The 18559-nt window shown below is 41.6% G+C and overlaps 1 protein-coding gene across 1 annotated transcript in view; it reads left to right on the forward strand.

The window, feature by feature from the left end:
- The window catches only part of LOC311245919 (uncharacterized protein), a gene marked incomplete at its 3' end in the record, with an annotated part of 63874 nt that overhangs the window by 4572 nt on the left and 40743 nt on the right, over positions 1–18559 (forward strand). The window contains exons 2-3 of the mRNA XM_084335943.1: positions 1445–1537; positions 2181–2342. Coding sequence (XP_084192069.1) covers positions 1456–1537; positions 2181–2342 — 244 coding nt within the window. The 5' untranslated portion in view covers positions 1445–1455. The remainder of the gene's footprint in view (positions 1–1444; positions 1538–2180; positions 2343–18559) is intronic.

The following is an 18559-nucleotide window of genomic DNA, read 5'->3' on the forward strand; positions in this document are numbered from 1 at the left end:
TTTTACTGCATTGGAAGTCACCCACTCCTCCATCTCACTCTATGTGGCTCAGGGATATTTTGCACATCCTTAAGATGGAGAAAATAAGGTGTGTCATAAGGGGTTCTACAGCTAGATTTAATAAAACATGGGGTCGTTTCTTTACTTATATTGGGGAACAAGGTTCAATCAACCCCCCCCCCCCCCCATAAATAATGCTCACTCCTAGCCTAGCACTGTCCAGTCGATTGACCTATCTACATGTGCAAATGTAACCTGATGTTTACCTTCTCACTTTAAAAAAAATTAAATAAAAATTTGTTCCATTCCTCTATTTCTGCTGTACAGTCCTTGTCCTGAGTGTACATATCTGTTTAATTGACTGTATGTCCGAAACAATATCTATATTTATTTTGTGGTGTACTCGCTTTAGTCTATATATTCAACAGACCTATACTTTGACTACTTATACGTAGCTTTGTGCAATATGTATATTATTTACATTCAACAGACCTATATTTTGTCTATTTATACATAGCTTTGTGCAATAGGTATATTGTTTATCTCCAACAGACCTATATTTTGACTAATTATATGTAGCTTTGTGCAATATGTATATTGTCTACATTCAACAGACTTATATTTTGACTACTTATATGTAGATATGTGCAATACGTCTGGCATATATGTGTACAGTTTGACCTTGTGCTCATCTCATATTGCAACGAAAAAAATTCAATAAACAAAGTTTTGAAAAAAAAAAAGATTAGATTAGCTATCATTATACAGCACAAGTACAGTACAACAAAAAGAAGTTTGGCACGGCGGTCAAGTGGCGTAGCGGAGATTGCGCTCGTCACTAATTCAAGAGGCTGCGGTCTCGACTCCCGGAGTCAGCATTGCTTGAGGCTTGGGCTGATCGTCATACTAACTCGTTTGGCTGGGTTAGGGGGAGGGCAAGTCGTGGGTGGTGATCTGGTGTTGTGGACAGCGACACCTACAGGTCAGGTCTGGGCGCTTGCTCACCGAGAGGCAGGAGTTGATGAGGGCAGCGTGACCTCCCACGCGTTACGCTTCACCAATGAGAGTCCTCGCTGCCAGGTGAAAAAAGAGCCACTGGCTGTCGCCGCACGTGTCAGAGGAAGCGTGCGGATGACTTCAGGGTTCCCTTGCACCGACCAGTAGGAGAACATGCGCACAACAACCAGGTAGGGGAGGGGGGGAATTGGCACAACGACTACATTGGGACAGGGAGAAAACAGAGAAAATCGGAGAAAGAGAGGATAAAAAATAAATGAAAGTTTGGCAGATGTAGGCTATTGTCACTCCATTATAAACCATGACACGAAGGCATCTTTTTCTCTTAACCTTCTGTAAATTAGCCTTTCGTTTTTTTGGCAAATAATCCACTGCGTCCAGTGCACCACGATGAATTTGTTTTGGGCATCTTTGTGTCAACATCTAGAGAAAACCCTAATGGATTGTCCAGACGTCCACACGCTTCCCATCACCCGTGGCAACAAGGATGGTCTGCTGGACATAGACGAGCTTGCCAGAGGTGATCATTTTACCACTTCATTTACATTCTTTAAAGTAATTTTGTTTGTAGTAAACTAACTGAGACATATTCACTACATCTGTACACATAGTAAACTAACTGAGAGAACAGATACATCTTCACTACATCTGTACACATAGTAAACTAACAGAGAACAGACATCTTCACTACATTTGTACACATAGTAAACGAACAGAGACATCTTCACTACATCTGTACACATACTGTACTAAACTTACTGCGATAATATAGAATCAGTATTTTCCCCAACATATAGTATTTTCCTTAACATAGATATAGTATTTTCCCCAACATAGAATCAGTATTTTCCCCAACATAGATATAGTATTTTCCTCAACATAGATATAGTATTTTCCTCAACATAGATATAGTATTTCCCCCAACATAGATATAGTTTTTCCCCAACATAGATATAGTATTTTCCTCAACATAGATATAGTATTTTCCTCAACATAGATATAGTATTTTCCTCAACATAGATATAGTATTTTCCTCAACATAGATATAGTATTTCCCCCAACATAGATATAGTTTTTCCCCAACACAGATATAGTATTTTGCTGGCTTGTCGCAGTGTTCTTGCTTGATGCAGACATTGGCTGTATATCTTTTTACTGTCCAGAGTCCTCGGAGGAGGATGAGGAAGAAGACGATGAGAGCGATAAAGACTGGAGCTCACATAGTGGACTTGCAGCAGAGGAAGAGAATGGAGGAGGTGGTGAAAACTCAGAAGATGAAAGGGGTAAAGAAGAGGAAGATGAGGCAGAAAGTGAAAAAGAGGAAGGTGAGAATGACGTGGGATGGGAAAACATTAAGTCTAAATTATATACAAGAATTAGAATTTCTTGGATAGTTAATCAAGCTTTCAAATATTTAGTTTGTGGCACTATGACTTTTAATTGGAATGCTATGGATTTGCACAAAGTTCCATCTCATTCATGAAAAGCTATTTATCGTGTAGAACAGGGGTTCCCAAACTTTTCAGGCCGGGGCCCAGAAAATAAGGCGTCAGAGAGCCGCGGCCCAATGCACATCGTCTGGCTTTTTTTTTTTTTTTTTGTCAGGCGACCGATTTTTTAAGCCAAATATCACTTCAATCCTATTAAGTTAGTTCAAGTTAGTTATTCATTTATATGTGCTATTTATGAGAGGGCTAACTTGTTGCAAAATAATAATGATAATAATAATAGCCTCATTAAAATACTATTGTTGCTTCGGTTGTTTTCAGCGTTTTATGTGCATAATCTGTTATTTAGTTTGAAATGTTCGTTGAAATAAGTAGATTTTTCGTTTTTGTTTATTTATTAAGTTAATATAAAACCATATAGTCACATTTTAGAATACAATAGAATAGAATTTTAGAATACAACTAGAAACACTGTCCTGGCCTGCTTCTAAGTTCAGTGGCCTGACAATTTTTTTTTAAATAATAAAAAAAAAAAAATTTATTTTTTTTAAATCATCTCGCGGCCCATCCGTGGCTGCTCGCGGCCCACCTTTGGGTCGCGACCCCGACTTTGGGAACCACTGGTGTAGAAGACAAAGAGTGTATTACAATGGCAGCATGTCTAACTGCAAAGGGCTAGATTGTGGCTTGCCACAGGGCAGCTGTCTTGGCCCACTCCTGTATTCACAAATTACTTACCATCTGCTTTGTGTAAAGCAAGTATACAAATGTACGTGGACGATTCCACACTGTATAAGTATAATAAGTATAAATAGAAAGTCAAGAAGTCAAGTACGTAAACAAGTGTAACAACAAAATTGTTCAGTGTATCTATATATACAGTATGTACAGCTGGTACAAAATGGTGCGGAGCGTGCCGCAGAGCTCCGTCGCGGCAGCATTATGTAGCAGTAATCCCCAATTTTTTACTATCCAGAACTAGCTCAACTGGCAGCGCTGCATTGCTGTGGATCCTACGGTCCGTTGCTGGCAAGTTCGATTCCCTTCAATTTTTTTTAACGTGCCGTTAAGTTTAGGCATGTTAACTTTAAGCATTGTTTCGGAGTTGGTTAAGGTTAGGCATTGTTTCGGAGTTGGTTATGGTTAGAAGGGTTAAGTTTAGGCGCTGTTAAGGAGCTGGTTAAGGTTAGAGTTTGTCTTAGAGAATGGCAATATTCTTTCGGAGTTGGTTATGGTTAAGGTTAAAGTGGAGATGAAGCATAGCGATAAATACATATTCATAGCATCACATTAGTATTTAGATAAGCCACAGAAAAAATCACGTTATAAAAATAAGCAGTTTCTAAGAAAAAACGATTTGTTATGTGCATTTTTGAAGCATTTATCATTATGGGCGTGGCCATTTTGTTGCTGACGTCATGGGGCTGGTTTGGTGTATACACTGCTGGTTAGCTGCCTATAGTGAATGGGTCAGTCAGTAAATAAAATGTTGCCTACAAAACAACGGGACCGCGGTGGTTCTGTTTGTATTGCTCCTGGCTGTTCAAACTAATTTTACCGTGTGAAAGAGAGGAAAGTTGGTTAATTTCCACAAACTACCAGTGAAAAAAACAGTGTTGTTGGCACGTTGGCTCAGGCTGGCTGCACTCAGGTGGCGCGACCAGCCTGTTGGACAGGGAAGGAGGATCTGCAGCGAACACTTCATTGCCTCGGATTATGTTGTTGGGGTGGGATGTTTGTCCAGAAGACCACTAATCAGCTGAAGCCGGACGCGGTTCCCTCGGTCTTCGACAGACAGACCGGCCCAGGCAGTTCAGCGTCGCGGAGCATTCAGCCTGCTGGCTACCTAGATCCACTTCAACCAGCGTCGCGGAGCATTCAGCCTGCTGGCTACCTAGATCCACTTCAACCAGCGTCGTGGAGCATTCAGCCTGCTGGCTACCTAGATCCACTTCAACCAGCGTCGCGGAGCATTCAGCCTGCTGGCTACACAGCTTGTCGGTGTGCTAATAGCCTCGGCAAGCTAACGGTAGCTGGCTACACAGCTTGTCGGTGTGCTAATAGCCTCGGCAAGCTAACGGTAGCTGGCTACACAGCTTGTCGGTGTGCTAATAGCCTCGGCAAGCTAACGGTAGCTGCCGGCTCCAGCAGCTTGTCGGTGTGCTGGAGCCTCGGCAAGCTAACGGTAACTGGCTCCAGGCTATTAGCACATCGACAAGCTGCTGGAGCTCCCGACGCTCGGCTGGTTGAAGTGGAGCTGTGTAGCCAGCAGGCTGAATGCTCCGCGACGCTGGTTGAAGTGGATCTAGGTAGCCAGCAGGCTGAATGCTCCGCAACGCTGGTTGAAGTGGATCTAGGTAGCCAGCAGGCTGAATGCTCCGTTGTTTTGTAGGCAACATTTTATTTACTGACTGACCCATTCACTATAGGCAGCTAACCAGCAGTGTATACACCAAACCAGCCCCATGACGTCAGCCATGACGTCAGCAACAAAATGGCGGCGCCCATGTTGAAAACAGGGATATTATATTTGATTTTTCAGACAAATAAGATAGATTTCACATTTTATTATAGAACCCTGTCTTACACAAGGTACACAACAAACAAACTAGGATCACATTGCTCACTGCTTCATCTCCACATTAAGGTTAGGCATTGTTTCGGAGCTGGTTATGGTTAGAAGGGTTACGTTTAGGCGCTGTTAAGGAGCTGGTTAAGGTTAGAGTTTGTCTTAGAGAATGGCAATAGACAGCCTATTTCCGCGCTTCAGCGCGAGGCAATAGACAGCCTATTTCCGCGCTGCAGCTCTCTCGCGCTGCCGCCAATAGTATCCACCTGCAGACCTGAAGACCAGCGCTTACAAGCCCCGCACATACAAGCACCGCACATAGCAACCCCTCGCTTCCATTGGCTGATTTTGGTGACGTGATTTTTGCACGTTGCACTGCGGGATTGATTGATTGATTGATTGAAAACTTTATGGTGACGTGATTTTGTGTCACGTTGCACGTTGCACTGCGGGATTGATTGATTGATTGATTGAAAACTTTATTAACAGATTGCCGTATGATTTGGGTCACGTTGCACTGCGGGATTGATTGATTGATTGATTCATTGATTCATTGATTGATTGATTGATTGATTGAAAACTTTATTAACAGATTGATTGATTGATTGAAAACTTTATTAACAGATTGTAGAATGGGTACACGTGACCTGACCGATTGATTGATTGATTGATTGATTGATTGATTGAAAACTTTATTAACAGATTGCAGAATGGGTACAGTGACCGATTGATTTATTGATTGATTGATTGATTGATTGATTGATTGATTTATTGATTGATTGATTGAAAACTTTATTAACAGATTGCAGAATGGGTACAGTGACCGATTGATTGATTGATTGATTGATTGATTGATTTATTGATTGATTGATTGAAAACTTTATTAACAGATTGCAGAATGCAGTACAGCTCAATACACACAATTGTTAAGGGGATGCAGACCATGCAGTACTGTTACATTTGTGACATACAGTAAATATATACAAGGGGGAGGGAACTGTACATTTATGATGAATTGAAAATGGGGGACCCTGATGTAAACAAGACGGAAGTCTTTCTCTGGTCTGCATCCCCTTAACAATTGTGTGTATTGAGCTGTACTGCAGATATATTTCAATTGCCTTACTTATTTACATAAGTATTATAGGCCTACAGCAGTATTGTACAGACAGTCTGTGTGAAGTCTGTGTGGTTATCCAGCTGCACAAAGGCAGAGCAAGAGGCTCTACAGAGGGTGGTGAAGGCGGCAGGCAGGATTGTCGGGACTCCTCTATCAAACATCACCTCCGTCTTCACCTCCTGCTGCCTCCACCGCTCCAAGTGTATCATCAAGGACCAGTCTCACCCAGCACATCACCTCTTTCAGCTCCTTCCCTCAGGGAGGAGATACCGGTCCATACATGCCAAGAGTTAAAGATTTAAGAACAGCTTTTTCCCCCAAGCAGTCAGACTGTTAAACGCTCATTGACTGTCCCCTCACGTGCACCATGCACTTACCTGGACTTGATAATCACTGTTACCACTCATCATGCACTTTATTTAAAATATTCTGTTATGTACAGTGTTATATGTGTTTCATGTATGTATATATTGTACTACGGTCTGTGGGAGCTCCCCTGAAATTTCACTCACGGTCATATAAGAGTTTTAATGTAGACGGTTTTATTAATGAAATGTTGGGTATAAACTGGGAGGAGGTATGTTGTGAGGATGACCCAGAGGTTGCACTGGACTTATTTATGTCAGAAACAAATCAGCCCCATGGATAGATAGTAGCTTTTAATGAATTTTAATGAATGAGAGAGACATACTGTAGCCAAAAAAGCATCAGTGTGTTCCAGTTCTGCAGATGACAGACAAAAGTACCGTTCCTTACGTAATCAAGTCACAAAGTTAAATAAGGTGAGAAAAAGGGAATATTTTAAACCATGGTTATATGATGTGAGAAATGATGGTAAAAATCTATGGAATGTTTTAAATCAAATTATGGGTAGAAAATCCAATGTCTGTACACCTTTTGTTGAGTCATATGGAATTGTCCTAACCAAACCATGTGATATTGCCAACCATTTTAATGGTTTTTATGCAAGTAAGATATCTCAGCTCAGGCAGGGAATGCACATCTCAAACAATACAAAATCAAATGACATAATTAAGAATATCATAATGAAAGATAAAGGGTGTACATTTGATTTTCAACAGGTTGAGGTTAGTGATATTGAAAGGTTACTCCAGGCTCTACCTGACAGCAAGTTAGCTGGCACAGACAACTTGGATAGTAAATTATTGAGAATTACTGCTACGATCATAGCAAGTCCAGTGTCATATTATTAATAGATGTATACAACGTATATGTACATTACATTTTCTATATTAGGTCTGGAGTTGCCCTCATTAAAAACTGATTTGGAGTCTTTGGGTAAAGGAGTAACCTTAGCCTCCTTCCATATCTTTGGACATAGTCCCACTTGTATACATCTATTAATAATATGACACTGGACTTGCTATGATCGTAGCAGTAATTCTCAATAATTTACTATCCAAGTTGTCTGTGCCAGCTAACTTGCTGTCAGGTAGAGCCTGGAGTAACCTTTCAATATCACTAACCTCAACCTGTTGAAAATCAAATGTACACCCTTTATCTTTCATTATGATATTCTTAATTATGTCATTTGATTTTGTATTGTTTGAGATGTGCATTCCCTGCCTGAGCTGAGATATCTTACTTGCATAAAAACCATTAAAATGGTTGGCAATATCACATGGTTTGGTTAGGACAATTCCATATGACTCAACAAAAGGTGTACAGACATTGGATTTTCTACCCATAATTTGATTTAAAACATTCCATAGATTTTTACCATTTCTCACATCATATAACCATGGTTTAAAATATTCCCTTTTTCTCACCTTATTTAACTTTGTGACTTGATTACGTAAGGAACGGTACTTTTGTCTGTCATCTGCAGAACTGGAACACACTGATGCTTTTTTGGCTACAGTATGTCTCTCTCATTCATTAAAATTCATTAAAAGCTACTATCTATCCATGGGGCTGATTTGTTTCTGACATAAATAAGTCCAGTGCAACCTCTGGGTCATCCTCACAACATACCTCCTCCCAGTTTATACCCAACATTTCATTAATAAAACCGTCTACATTAAAACTCTTATATGACCGTGAGTGAAATTTCAGGGGAGCTCCCACAGACCGTAGTACAATATATACATACATGAAACACATATAACACTATACATAACAGAATATTTTAAATAAAGTGCATGATGAGTGGTAACAGTGATTATCAAGTCCAGGTAAGTGCATGGTGCACGTGAGGGGACAGTCAATGAGCGTTTAACAGTCTGACTGCTTGGGGGAAAAAGCTGTTCTTAAATCTTTAACTCTTGGCATGTATGGACCGGTATCTCCTCCCTGAGGGAAGGAGCTGAAAGAGGTGATGTGCTGGGTGAGACTGGTCCTTGATGATACACTTGGAGCGGTGGAGGCAGCGGGAGGTGAAGACGGAGGTGATGTTTGATAGAGGAGTCCCGACAATCCTGCCTGCCGCCTTCACCACCCTCTGTAGAGCCTCTTGCTCTGCCTTTGTGCAGCTGGATAACCACACAGACTTCACACAGACTGTCTGTACAATACTGCTGTAGGCCTATAATACTTATGTAAATAAGTAAGGCAATTGAAATATATCTGCAGTACAGCTCAATACACACAATTGTTAAGGGGATGCAGACCAGAGAAAGACTTCCGTCTTGTTTACATCAGGGTCCCCCATTTTCAATTCATCATAAATGTACAGTTCCCTCCCCCTTGTATATATTTACTGTATGTCACAAATGTAACAGTACTGCATGGTCTGCATCCCCTTAACAATTGTGTGTATTGAGCTGTACTGCATTCTGCAATCTGTTAATAAAGTTTTCAATCAATCAATCAATAAATCAATCAATCAATAAATCAATCAATCAATCAATCAATCGGTCACTGTACCCATTCTGCAATCTGTTAATAAAGTTTTCAATCAATCAATCAATAAATCAATCAATCAATAAATCAATCAATCAATCGGTCACTGTACCCATTCTGCAATCTGTTAATAAAGTTTTCAATCAATCAATCAATCAATCAATCAATCGGTCAGGTCACGTGTACCCATTCTACAATCTGTTAATAAAGTTTTCAATCAATCAATCAATCTGTTAATAAAGTTTTCAATCAATCAATCAATCAATCAATGAATCAATCAATCAATCAATCCCGCAGTGCAACGTGACCCAAATCATACGGCAATCTGTTAATAAAGTTTTCAATCAATCAATCAATCAATCCCGCAGTGCAACGTGCAACGTGACACAAAATCACGTCACCATAAAGTTTTCAATCAATCAATCAATCAATCCCGCAGTGCAACGTGCAAAAATCACGTCACCAAAATCAGCCAATGGAAGCGAGGGGTTGCTATGTGCGGTGCTTGTATGTGCGGGGCTTGTAAGCGCTGGTCTTCAGGTCTGCAGCTGGAAGCATCTCGCTGCCGCGGTCACATGGGCGTAGTGGCCAATCAGAGAAACGCTAAACACAAGTTGGTTGCCGAAAATATTCACGCTGTCAGGTAGACCATTGATTGACAGTCGACAGTCTGCCAATTACGTCACACCGCTTGCACCCACCGCTGCTGTTGATAACGCTAGCCAAGTTAGCACACACACATACACACACGCACAGTGGGCCAGTGACTTTGGTGTAGGGGTGTAACAATGCATCGCAATGCATCGATCCTAAGGGTTAAATTCAACTGCATCGATTTGAAAATGTTAGAATCGATTATCGCAATTTTAATGTGTACAGTGTTATGTTATTCTCATGTCCGTTACAGCCAACGCAACGACATACGCTACTGCATCAACGTTATGATTAACAAAGCAAGGCATTCGTTTTGTTGCATTAACGTTATATTACTATTGCTATCTGTAACTGAGGGGTACAATTCCCTGACTGTATTGAGAGTATGGTATCATTAAACCACTACTGGGTTATGTACTTTACTACTGGCCATACAGTACACAGGTATATGTGATGAACACCCACACAATAACACGGCTTAACAAAGAAAGTCCTGTTTGGAATATTTATTAGAAGAGCATCAATATTATCTTACAGTATTGAGAATTAGAGTCGCGCTTGTAAGGCGAAGAATGTGCATGAATAGGTCAAGAGCGTAAGTCCATGAGCATATTACGATGGGGATAATTAATACCACCTGTAGCATAAGAATTATATAAGGCACACTCGTAGGTCAGCTGGAGATACTAAGGGGGTTCCCTCCGGTTGTAAGCCAGCAGGGGGGAGGAATGTTCGGATGCAAAATTCTGGATCAACGAGGAATCAATAAGCTCCAGCTACGGGAGTCGGTACATATACTCCCCTCGATCGGCAGACAAAAGCAGCAGCTATAATCCAAGTATGCGGGACAGCATGGATGAAAGCCAGCCAGCCTCTTCCTAGAGACGGGCTCGAGTGATGCTCCTCACGGGTAAATCCCACACAGCAGCGGGGTAGACGGTTCTCTGCTCCAGCAGCCACGGTACCAAAGCAATAATCCAGCCGGAAAAGGCTCTGCATTCACCGGTGTAGATTCTCCTGTGCACGGTACTTCACATTTAACTAGGTCGAACTTGACGTTATTTCACTAAGCTCTGACACTTTTACTATCCTATTCGCACGCGGTTCTAAGTGCTCTATTTAGACGCAAGGTTGCTCACTTCACTTGGTCGTTGACTCGTGGTGAAGGCTTTACTAGTAATGAACGGACGATACGTTGAACGAACGTTTTAGGATAAGACAAGACTACTGCTGTATCCACCTGCGACGTATTTATACGTAAGGTGAATAATCTAGTGCCAACCTCATTTCTGTCTCGTATTACTGCGCAAACCTGGGCATGTTGAGACATGTCTTAGCGGTGACTTTGAACTAGACATTGGGGGTATGGCCGTGGCGCCTAGGGGGTCGCTGTCCAATAGGAGAACGAATATTATGGTCTGGCCTGTACCTAGGTAAAGGGGTATTCCGTGTATATGTACAAAGAATATACAAGGGATATCAAACGATATACAAATATTATACAATATATCTCAAGTAATAAATATATATATTCGGTTTAATCTGACCCTTTGTAACACTATCGATAAATCTAGGTGTTCTAAAATCTATTGCTATTGGTAAGACTAGAATAAGTTACATTAACTTAATGTTACTGTCTCGGAAAAGTCTTGCGTAGCGCAATGGCGGACTTTCCGGAAGTAAAAAAGCAAATGAGAGCTTCCGATTGGTCATTTCCTTTCTTTCCCTTGAAACCAGTCATGTCACTCTACTGTGATTGGACCGTTGGCTTGAGTGCAATGTGGGACTTGTAGTTTTTGAATGATTAGCAGCGGAGAGAAAAAAGCACGGCTGAGGTTGTAAACTTCAGTTCGCACACTATGCGAGTAATTGATTTTTCCGGTTCGCACACACATATTCTTAGGGGCAAATGCGAGTAAAATGGTCGCACTGTAGAGCCCTGTAACATAATTGACATTATTCGTTTTTGCAGCTGTTGGCTAATTAGCTATCATGCTTCATAACTGAACACTGCGAACATCTTATACGTTTCAGACTCTGTTAGTCAAGTTGAACTATCGTTCTGACTGGGGACGCTGAGAGCATGCTGAATGTGATTTGACCAAAGCAGAGTATACACACAGACAGTGGAGCTGTTTGCAGATAGCGAGCATTTTGACTTGTTGCGTGGTGGCGATGTCTCGCAGATAATAAAACTACAAGTATAATTATATAATATATATATTCTATAAAAAATGGAGAAATTATATATTAAATATTTTTTTAATATAAAACCAAAAACGATTGGTATCGGCCGATATGGCTCATAGACGATCGGTGATTGGTATCGGTAGCAAAAAACGTGATCGGGGCATCCCTAGTTTTAAGCCACCTGGACTACTGCTTGTGATGTATGTGGCTGTGGGTGTTTTGACTACGTCACCTTCCCCACTCATGCCCTCTAGGGGGTGAGCACTTCTTAAGGTGACAGTTCATGCCGCTTTGGGCAATGTTTTTTTTTTTTTTTTTCAACTTTCCACTTTCACTTATGTAAAAACAAAAAAAAACATAAAAAAATTTGAAAACCCAAACCCCTTCTATCAGTGAGACAATTTCCAAGCCATATTTTTAAAAATCAGATCCTTCACTGTGCTTCCTAGGGTGTGTCATTCCCATTGTACTCTCCGCAGTGTCCCTAACACTGTCACTAGTGAAATAGTAGACACAAAACGTCTTTTGTGAATTTACTCTTAGTTCTTAAGGCAAGAGTAACTAAACCTCTGGTAGTCCAGCTACTCATGCATAGGCCCCTAACACTATGCCCTAAACCTAACTAAACTTACTGTAACTCATATGCCCTAACCCTAACTAAACTACACTGTTAACACATATATGCTATAGCCTTTCAATAAAACTCTGACATATGCTATAGTCTTAAAGGATAACTCCACTATTTTGGGAAATTAGCTTATTTAACATCTTCCCTGGAGTTAGACAAGAAGATGCATACCTTTTTTGTCTCTGTGCGTGCATTTTAGCTTTGGGAATAGATGCTCCGTTAGCATAGCTTAGCTTCATCACTGGAAGTGAGGCAGGACAGTAGCCTTACAGTGCCTTACAGTGTATTGCAAGGTCTGACATTGACCAAACTTGATATGCATGACCTTGGTGGGCTCTAGGTCAACTCCTGAAAAGGGGGTCAATGTCAGACCTTGCAATCAAAAGTTAGGGGCGCACTGAAATTATGGCAAGGGTTATTAGCCCCCTAACTTTTGATTGCAAAGTCTGACATTGACCCCCTTTTCAGGAGTTGACCTAGAGCCCACCAAGGTCATGCATATCAAGTTTGGTCAATGTCAGACCTTGCAATACACTGTAAGGCACTGTAAGGCTACTGTCCTGCCTCACTTCCAGTGATTAAGCTAAGCTATGCTAACAGAGCATCTATTCCCAAAGCTAAAATGCACGCACAGAGACAAAAAAGGTATGCATCTTCTTGTCTAACTCCAGGGAAGATGTTAAATAAGCTAATTTCCCAAAATAGTGGAGTTATCCTTTAAGCCTCGAACTCATCGCTATAGCCTTTCAATAAAACTCCTCCAACCCATACGCTATAGACTTAGTATCTTCTGTTCAGGCGGCCCCAGTGAAAGACATGGTTTGGTGCATCTTTATAATCTGTGCATAAAAGCTCTTCAAATTTGGAAATAAATACACATCACCTAGTTTATGACCGCTTCAATTTAGAGTTCGCTGGATTGGCGTGGAGTCGATCCAAGTCTGCTCTAGGTCAGCTGGCCTCCCATCCCTTGAAATGTCGGGGTTTGGAGGAGAAACACTCTGCAGTGGTTCCTGGTTGCGCAATCCCGCAGCTTTCCTCGGAGCGTCCTTGGACCGTTCTCGCAGCAATCTGGGTCACGGCAACATTTGTTGTGGAAATTGAAAGTCGTCATAAACCCTTGGTAATGCATGAAATAAATATAGCTTTGGATACAGAGTCTTCACAGTTAAAAGTGATTTATTATTATATTCTGCAGAATACAAATGGTGACAAGTCAAGGCAGAGCACATAAAATGCTCTCCCCCGAGTTGGACAATTATGATACATTTCAATGCTGCTTATATAGAAGGGAAAGGGGCAAACGATGGCATGATAGTATATTATCCAATCACTAGATGATAGTGTTTGACATCGAATCAGATACCTGCACGTTAAGGAAGTCCCATTCAGGGGAAAGCAGTGGTGTACAGTGGCGAATCCTTATGGAAGCCAACGGAAGCCAGGCCTCCCTATTAAAATATGAATTAATATCAAATATGAAAAAAAAATTATATATAATTTTTTTTTAATATAGTTTACATTCTTTTTCATCGTGTGTTATAATTTTTTTTTTTTTTTTTTTTTAATGTCTCCCTCTTCTCCTTCTCACTCCCTCTAACACACTGTCAGACTCACTGTGCTCACTGCAGCTATAGAGGAGAGGAGGCAGGGGGTAGGTCTCTTTCTCCAGCCTCAACCATGTGATTCATGTATCTAGAGTCCAAAACCGATCCTAGCCAATCAGATTCGAGCTGACTGCCACACCCTAAAAGTTTAAAACGGGGCTGTGAGAAGAATCATGAGTGTGGAATCCCCTCTGCACACCTCCCCTCTGCACTCTGAACATTGTATTAACCCGTGACTGCTCCCACGGGCCGAATATTGCCCCGATCCTCGCGAGATTAAATCCACGGGTACCTCTCGGCGTGCCGAAGCTTTTCCTAAATCACTTCCATCATCGAAAACGAGGGGAAAAGGTCGGCTCGCGACCCTGAAAATGTCGCGTGATTTTAAAAACGCTGTATTAAGTGAGCCTATTATGGGATCCACGCGAGCTTTCTATCGTGGAAACATCTGGGCGTCCCGCAACTTTTACTCATTCACATGTAGCCCCGAAAATGCTTAGAAAAGGAAAGCCGCAAGCGTGGAATAAACTCGCCGAAACGGAAAAGTCCGGTCACAGGCCCGCTCAACAGCGACCCCCACCCAACGGCTGAATTGCCAATGGCTGAATTGGAGTATTGCACTGTGCAGGCACAGCGGCCCCGCTCTGCCGGCTCTGCAGCTGCATATGCTTCTCGCAAAATCCAGCATCCAGCCCCGCTGCCCAGCCGTCGTTATCGGAACACTACACACATATCATAATGTTCACGGCAAACTGTAGTTGATCACCAGGTATGTTTTATTAACGTAGAATAATTCATATAAGAAAAACGATAGGGAAATCTCTTACCTTTCTCCACTGGTTAAAAATGCCAGGAACTGAAATTGAAACTTGCTGTGCGCCATGGTGATATGTGTTTATTATGAAATGACAATTGTGTGTTGACACCAGCGTTTCCGTTAGCCGGTAATTACCGGTATTTGACCGGCAAAATCTGTTGAAGTCCGACATATTTAATCTCTCCGGTCTTAATGTCCGGCGAAAATAATTCCTTCTAAGCACAATTTGATTATTTGAATTGTATTAAAATAGGCTAAAATTAAATAGCCTATGCGATGAACGAAACAATCATTACATTTGTTTCATCGTTGCTTCTAATAATGACACTGACGTTGTCAGCGAGAGCTTAGTGCTGAGTTTGCGAATGCATGTGTAGCTGCAGAGCCGGAGCAGCAGCGGCACAGTGCAGTACTCCAATTCAGCCATTGGCAATTCACCTGTTGGGTGGGGGGCGCTGCTGAGCGGTCCCCAGATAGAGCCAGAAAAGAGCCAAAAACAGAGCCAAAAACAGCTGAATCTGCTGCTCTGCATCGACATACTCTCGCAAATAAGTCGTTGGGAGGTGGAGAGAGAGAGTCGTCACGCAAACCCACGATAATGTTGCCGTCTCTCTGCCAAATTTCTCAGTTCTTCGCTTGATATAATTAATACAAATGTCCAATATAACGGAATTCGTTAGCTCATAAAAATGTGATTATAACAGACTGCCCACAGACACATATTTGATTTAAAGTCGGCAGCAGCACGGAGTCTTGGGACTTATTTTATTTGGAATATAATGACTATATATACGCAAAAGTAGCCCAGTTTTAAGTACAAATATTATAAATCTACATGCCTTGATGATGTCATTCTTTTGTTTTGTTGTCATTCTTTTGCCTATCAATTGTTTTTAAGCTCAATAAACTCTGACCGGAATTTCTCTCATTTGACCGGTAGATTGAAATCTACCGGACACTGAGGCCGGCAACAATTTTTTCTAACGGAAACCCTGGTTGACACGCCCACTGCGCGAAGCCTCCTAAATAACTTTTTCTAGTTTGCACATATCTATTATCTATGACTAATTCTATCTATTTTTAGGGGCAAATGCGAGTGAAATAGTCGCGCTGTGGTTACATGACGTCATTGCTATTTTAGAGCTGCTCTACCGGTTACAAGGTATAGTCAAAATCCATACCGTAGAGCAAATTCATACCGTTTATACCGTATACCGTTTATACCGTCCACCCCTACCACTAGGTGAAACTAGGGTTGCACATTTTACAAATCTATGCTCAATATGTTTACTTTACTTTACACTGGCTTACATTGATCTTTAACATTGAATATTAAGCTTGTATTGCCAAATGTAGATGATGAATAAAACGTTGAAGCTTGCTTAGGCACACTGACAAGCGGACAGAAAAAATTAACAACGCGCACTGACACTCTGCACTCGGCTCTCCCCTCCTCCGCTCACGTTTACTACACAGCCTAGGTGTCCCTAAAACAAAACCATTAACACTTTAACTGCCGGAAGACGTGTTTAGGCGTCCTTCCCCGCCATGCTCAAGTTGCCGAAGACGCCGTAACTCGTCTTTGATATCAATATTTCAAAAATCTGTGATCGGAATCATATTTCCTTTCCGGGGCCCTGAGACACAAGTGTGATCTCCTCTCAATCCTCTAGCGGTTCAAGAGCGCCATCTGGTGGCCGATCGGCAGATCGAAACCGGATGTCAACCTTTAACCCGGTAGGACTCACTCCATATGGGGTCCGGGCACTCGCTATCGTTAGAGAGACTCCGTCTTCACACAGTGAACATCAATCGGTGGAAATAACTCGAAAAAACAACATGATTTGGACGTATATATTATTATACAACCTGGAAATGGGCCGACTATTTCAACATCCCATAATGGAAAACTGTCTACCCCACGCTGATCGCCCAACGGCCCGCGGAGACTGGGGTGAGTTTTAGCGTGTAATATTACCGTGTTCGACACTAACTGCTATGATGAACATTTTACCCACATTAGATGAATGGTATAACGCTGCCCACGGAATTATAAACGCCCCCTCGCCCATCCGGTCAACATCAGATGACGTGTAGTAACTTCCAGAAGTCCGTCCAGTTGGATTTTTTTTATATCGCGCCGATTGCTATCAAACTGTATTTGATCATCAATATAATGCATTTGGGGCTATAAATCACGTTCTGGAGAAAGCTGCAGAATGAGATGAAAACATACTTATACTTTAGATCATATTTTAGTATGAATATGTGAATGAAAAAGTTTAACGTTCATACACCCTGAACAATACATATAGGACATTGAATGGGCCCTAATAATGGCAATTTAGCAATAGAATTTAAAAAGTTATAGCCCTGCAAAGAAGGGGAACTTCTCCATAGACAAATAGAGCTGGCAACCTATGGTACAGTATATCATGAATTTAGCCTTAGGCAATCAAAGTGTTAATGAATTATTATGTTTGTAACACAGCAGGGTCATTAAAGTTTTACAGTTATATAGCATACTTGGCTATCGTGTCTCGCTCTGCCAATGAGATAACCTCTTATCTCCTTGCACATATTGTGCACACGAAACAAACAAATGCACCCACTTGCACGTGACCAAGCCACGCCCATGCGTCTCCCTATATGACGCCGGAAATGGTCACGCTCCACCTTCCTCATTTCATTTCCAACACGGAAGTAGCAGTGCACTCCGTGAACTAGTTGTTATGAAAACGTAGGGAGAAATTACACAATGTTGGGTATTCACCAGAAGTTCACCAGCCCCCGGAACCTTCTCGGCACATCCTAACAGCGCAACAGGCCTGTCCTGGGTTTCCTCGTCTCGTGACAGCGGACTGAGGGACGTCGCGCGACGGTTAGCAGTCGAGCTAAGTCGTGCACAGGTAGGGCCTGCGCTATCAGGCATTGATACTAGCATGGGTAATACTGCTTGTTGTCTCGTGAGACGACCGAGTGATGTATTGGCGCGGGATATTGGGAAAACGTTACTCTCTTTTGGATGTTTTCCGAGTATCCTAGCTTGCAGCTAATGCTACAATGTTGCGGCGCCGTTCCCCTTGTTCCCCGCCGAGGGCTGTCTTTACTGTCTTCCCTCCTCTTAACCATTCATGCTGACGGTCAATCGGTGTCTAATGTTGGGGGTTTAACGGGGGCTTGTTTACCATTTACATGGGTGGATGGGCTGAGGCTCAGGGCAGGTGTGCTTTTTGTGAATTTATGAATTGAAAATGGGGGTCCCTGGTGTGGACAGGACTAACGTTTTCTCTGGTCTGCATCCCCTTAACAATTGTGTGTATTGGGCTAGCCCATTCTGCAATATGTTAATAGAGTTTTCATTCATTCATTCATTTATCCCTTCATGGGTAGGGATGGGAATTGATAGGATTTTATCGATACGATTCCATTATCGATTCTGCTTATCGATTTGATTCTTTATCGATTCCCTTATCGATACCTGATCAATTTGTAATTTAAATAAATTAATTGGAAATGCAACAGAACTAAGCTGGTTAGAATAACAACATGCAACTTGACATTTCTGATTGTCATTTATTGTTGAGCCCCCATGTCAGAAAAATACAAAAACTGTAAAAAATAAAACATTAACTATAGCCTACACT

Source organism: Notolepis coatsorum (assembly GCF_963971535.1).
Source record: "Notolepis coatsorum genome assembly, chromosome: 19".
In the NCBI taxonomy this organism is placed as follows: Eukaryota; Metazoa; Chordata; class Actinopteri; order Aulopiformes; family Paralepididae; genus Notolepis; species Notolepis coatsorum.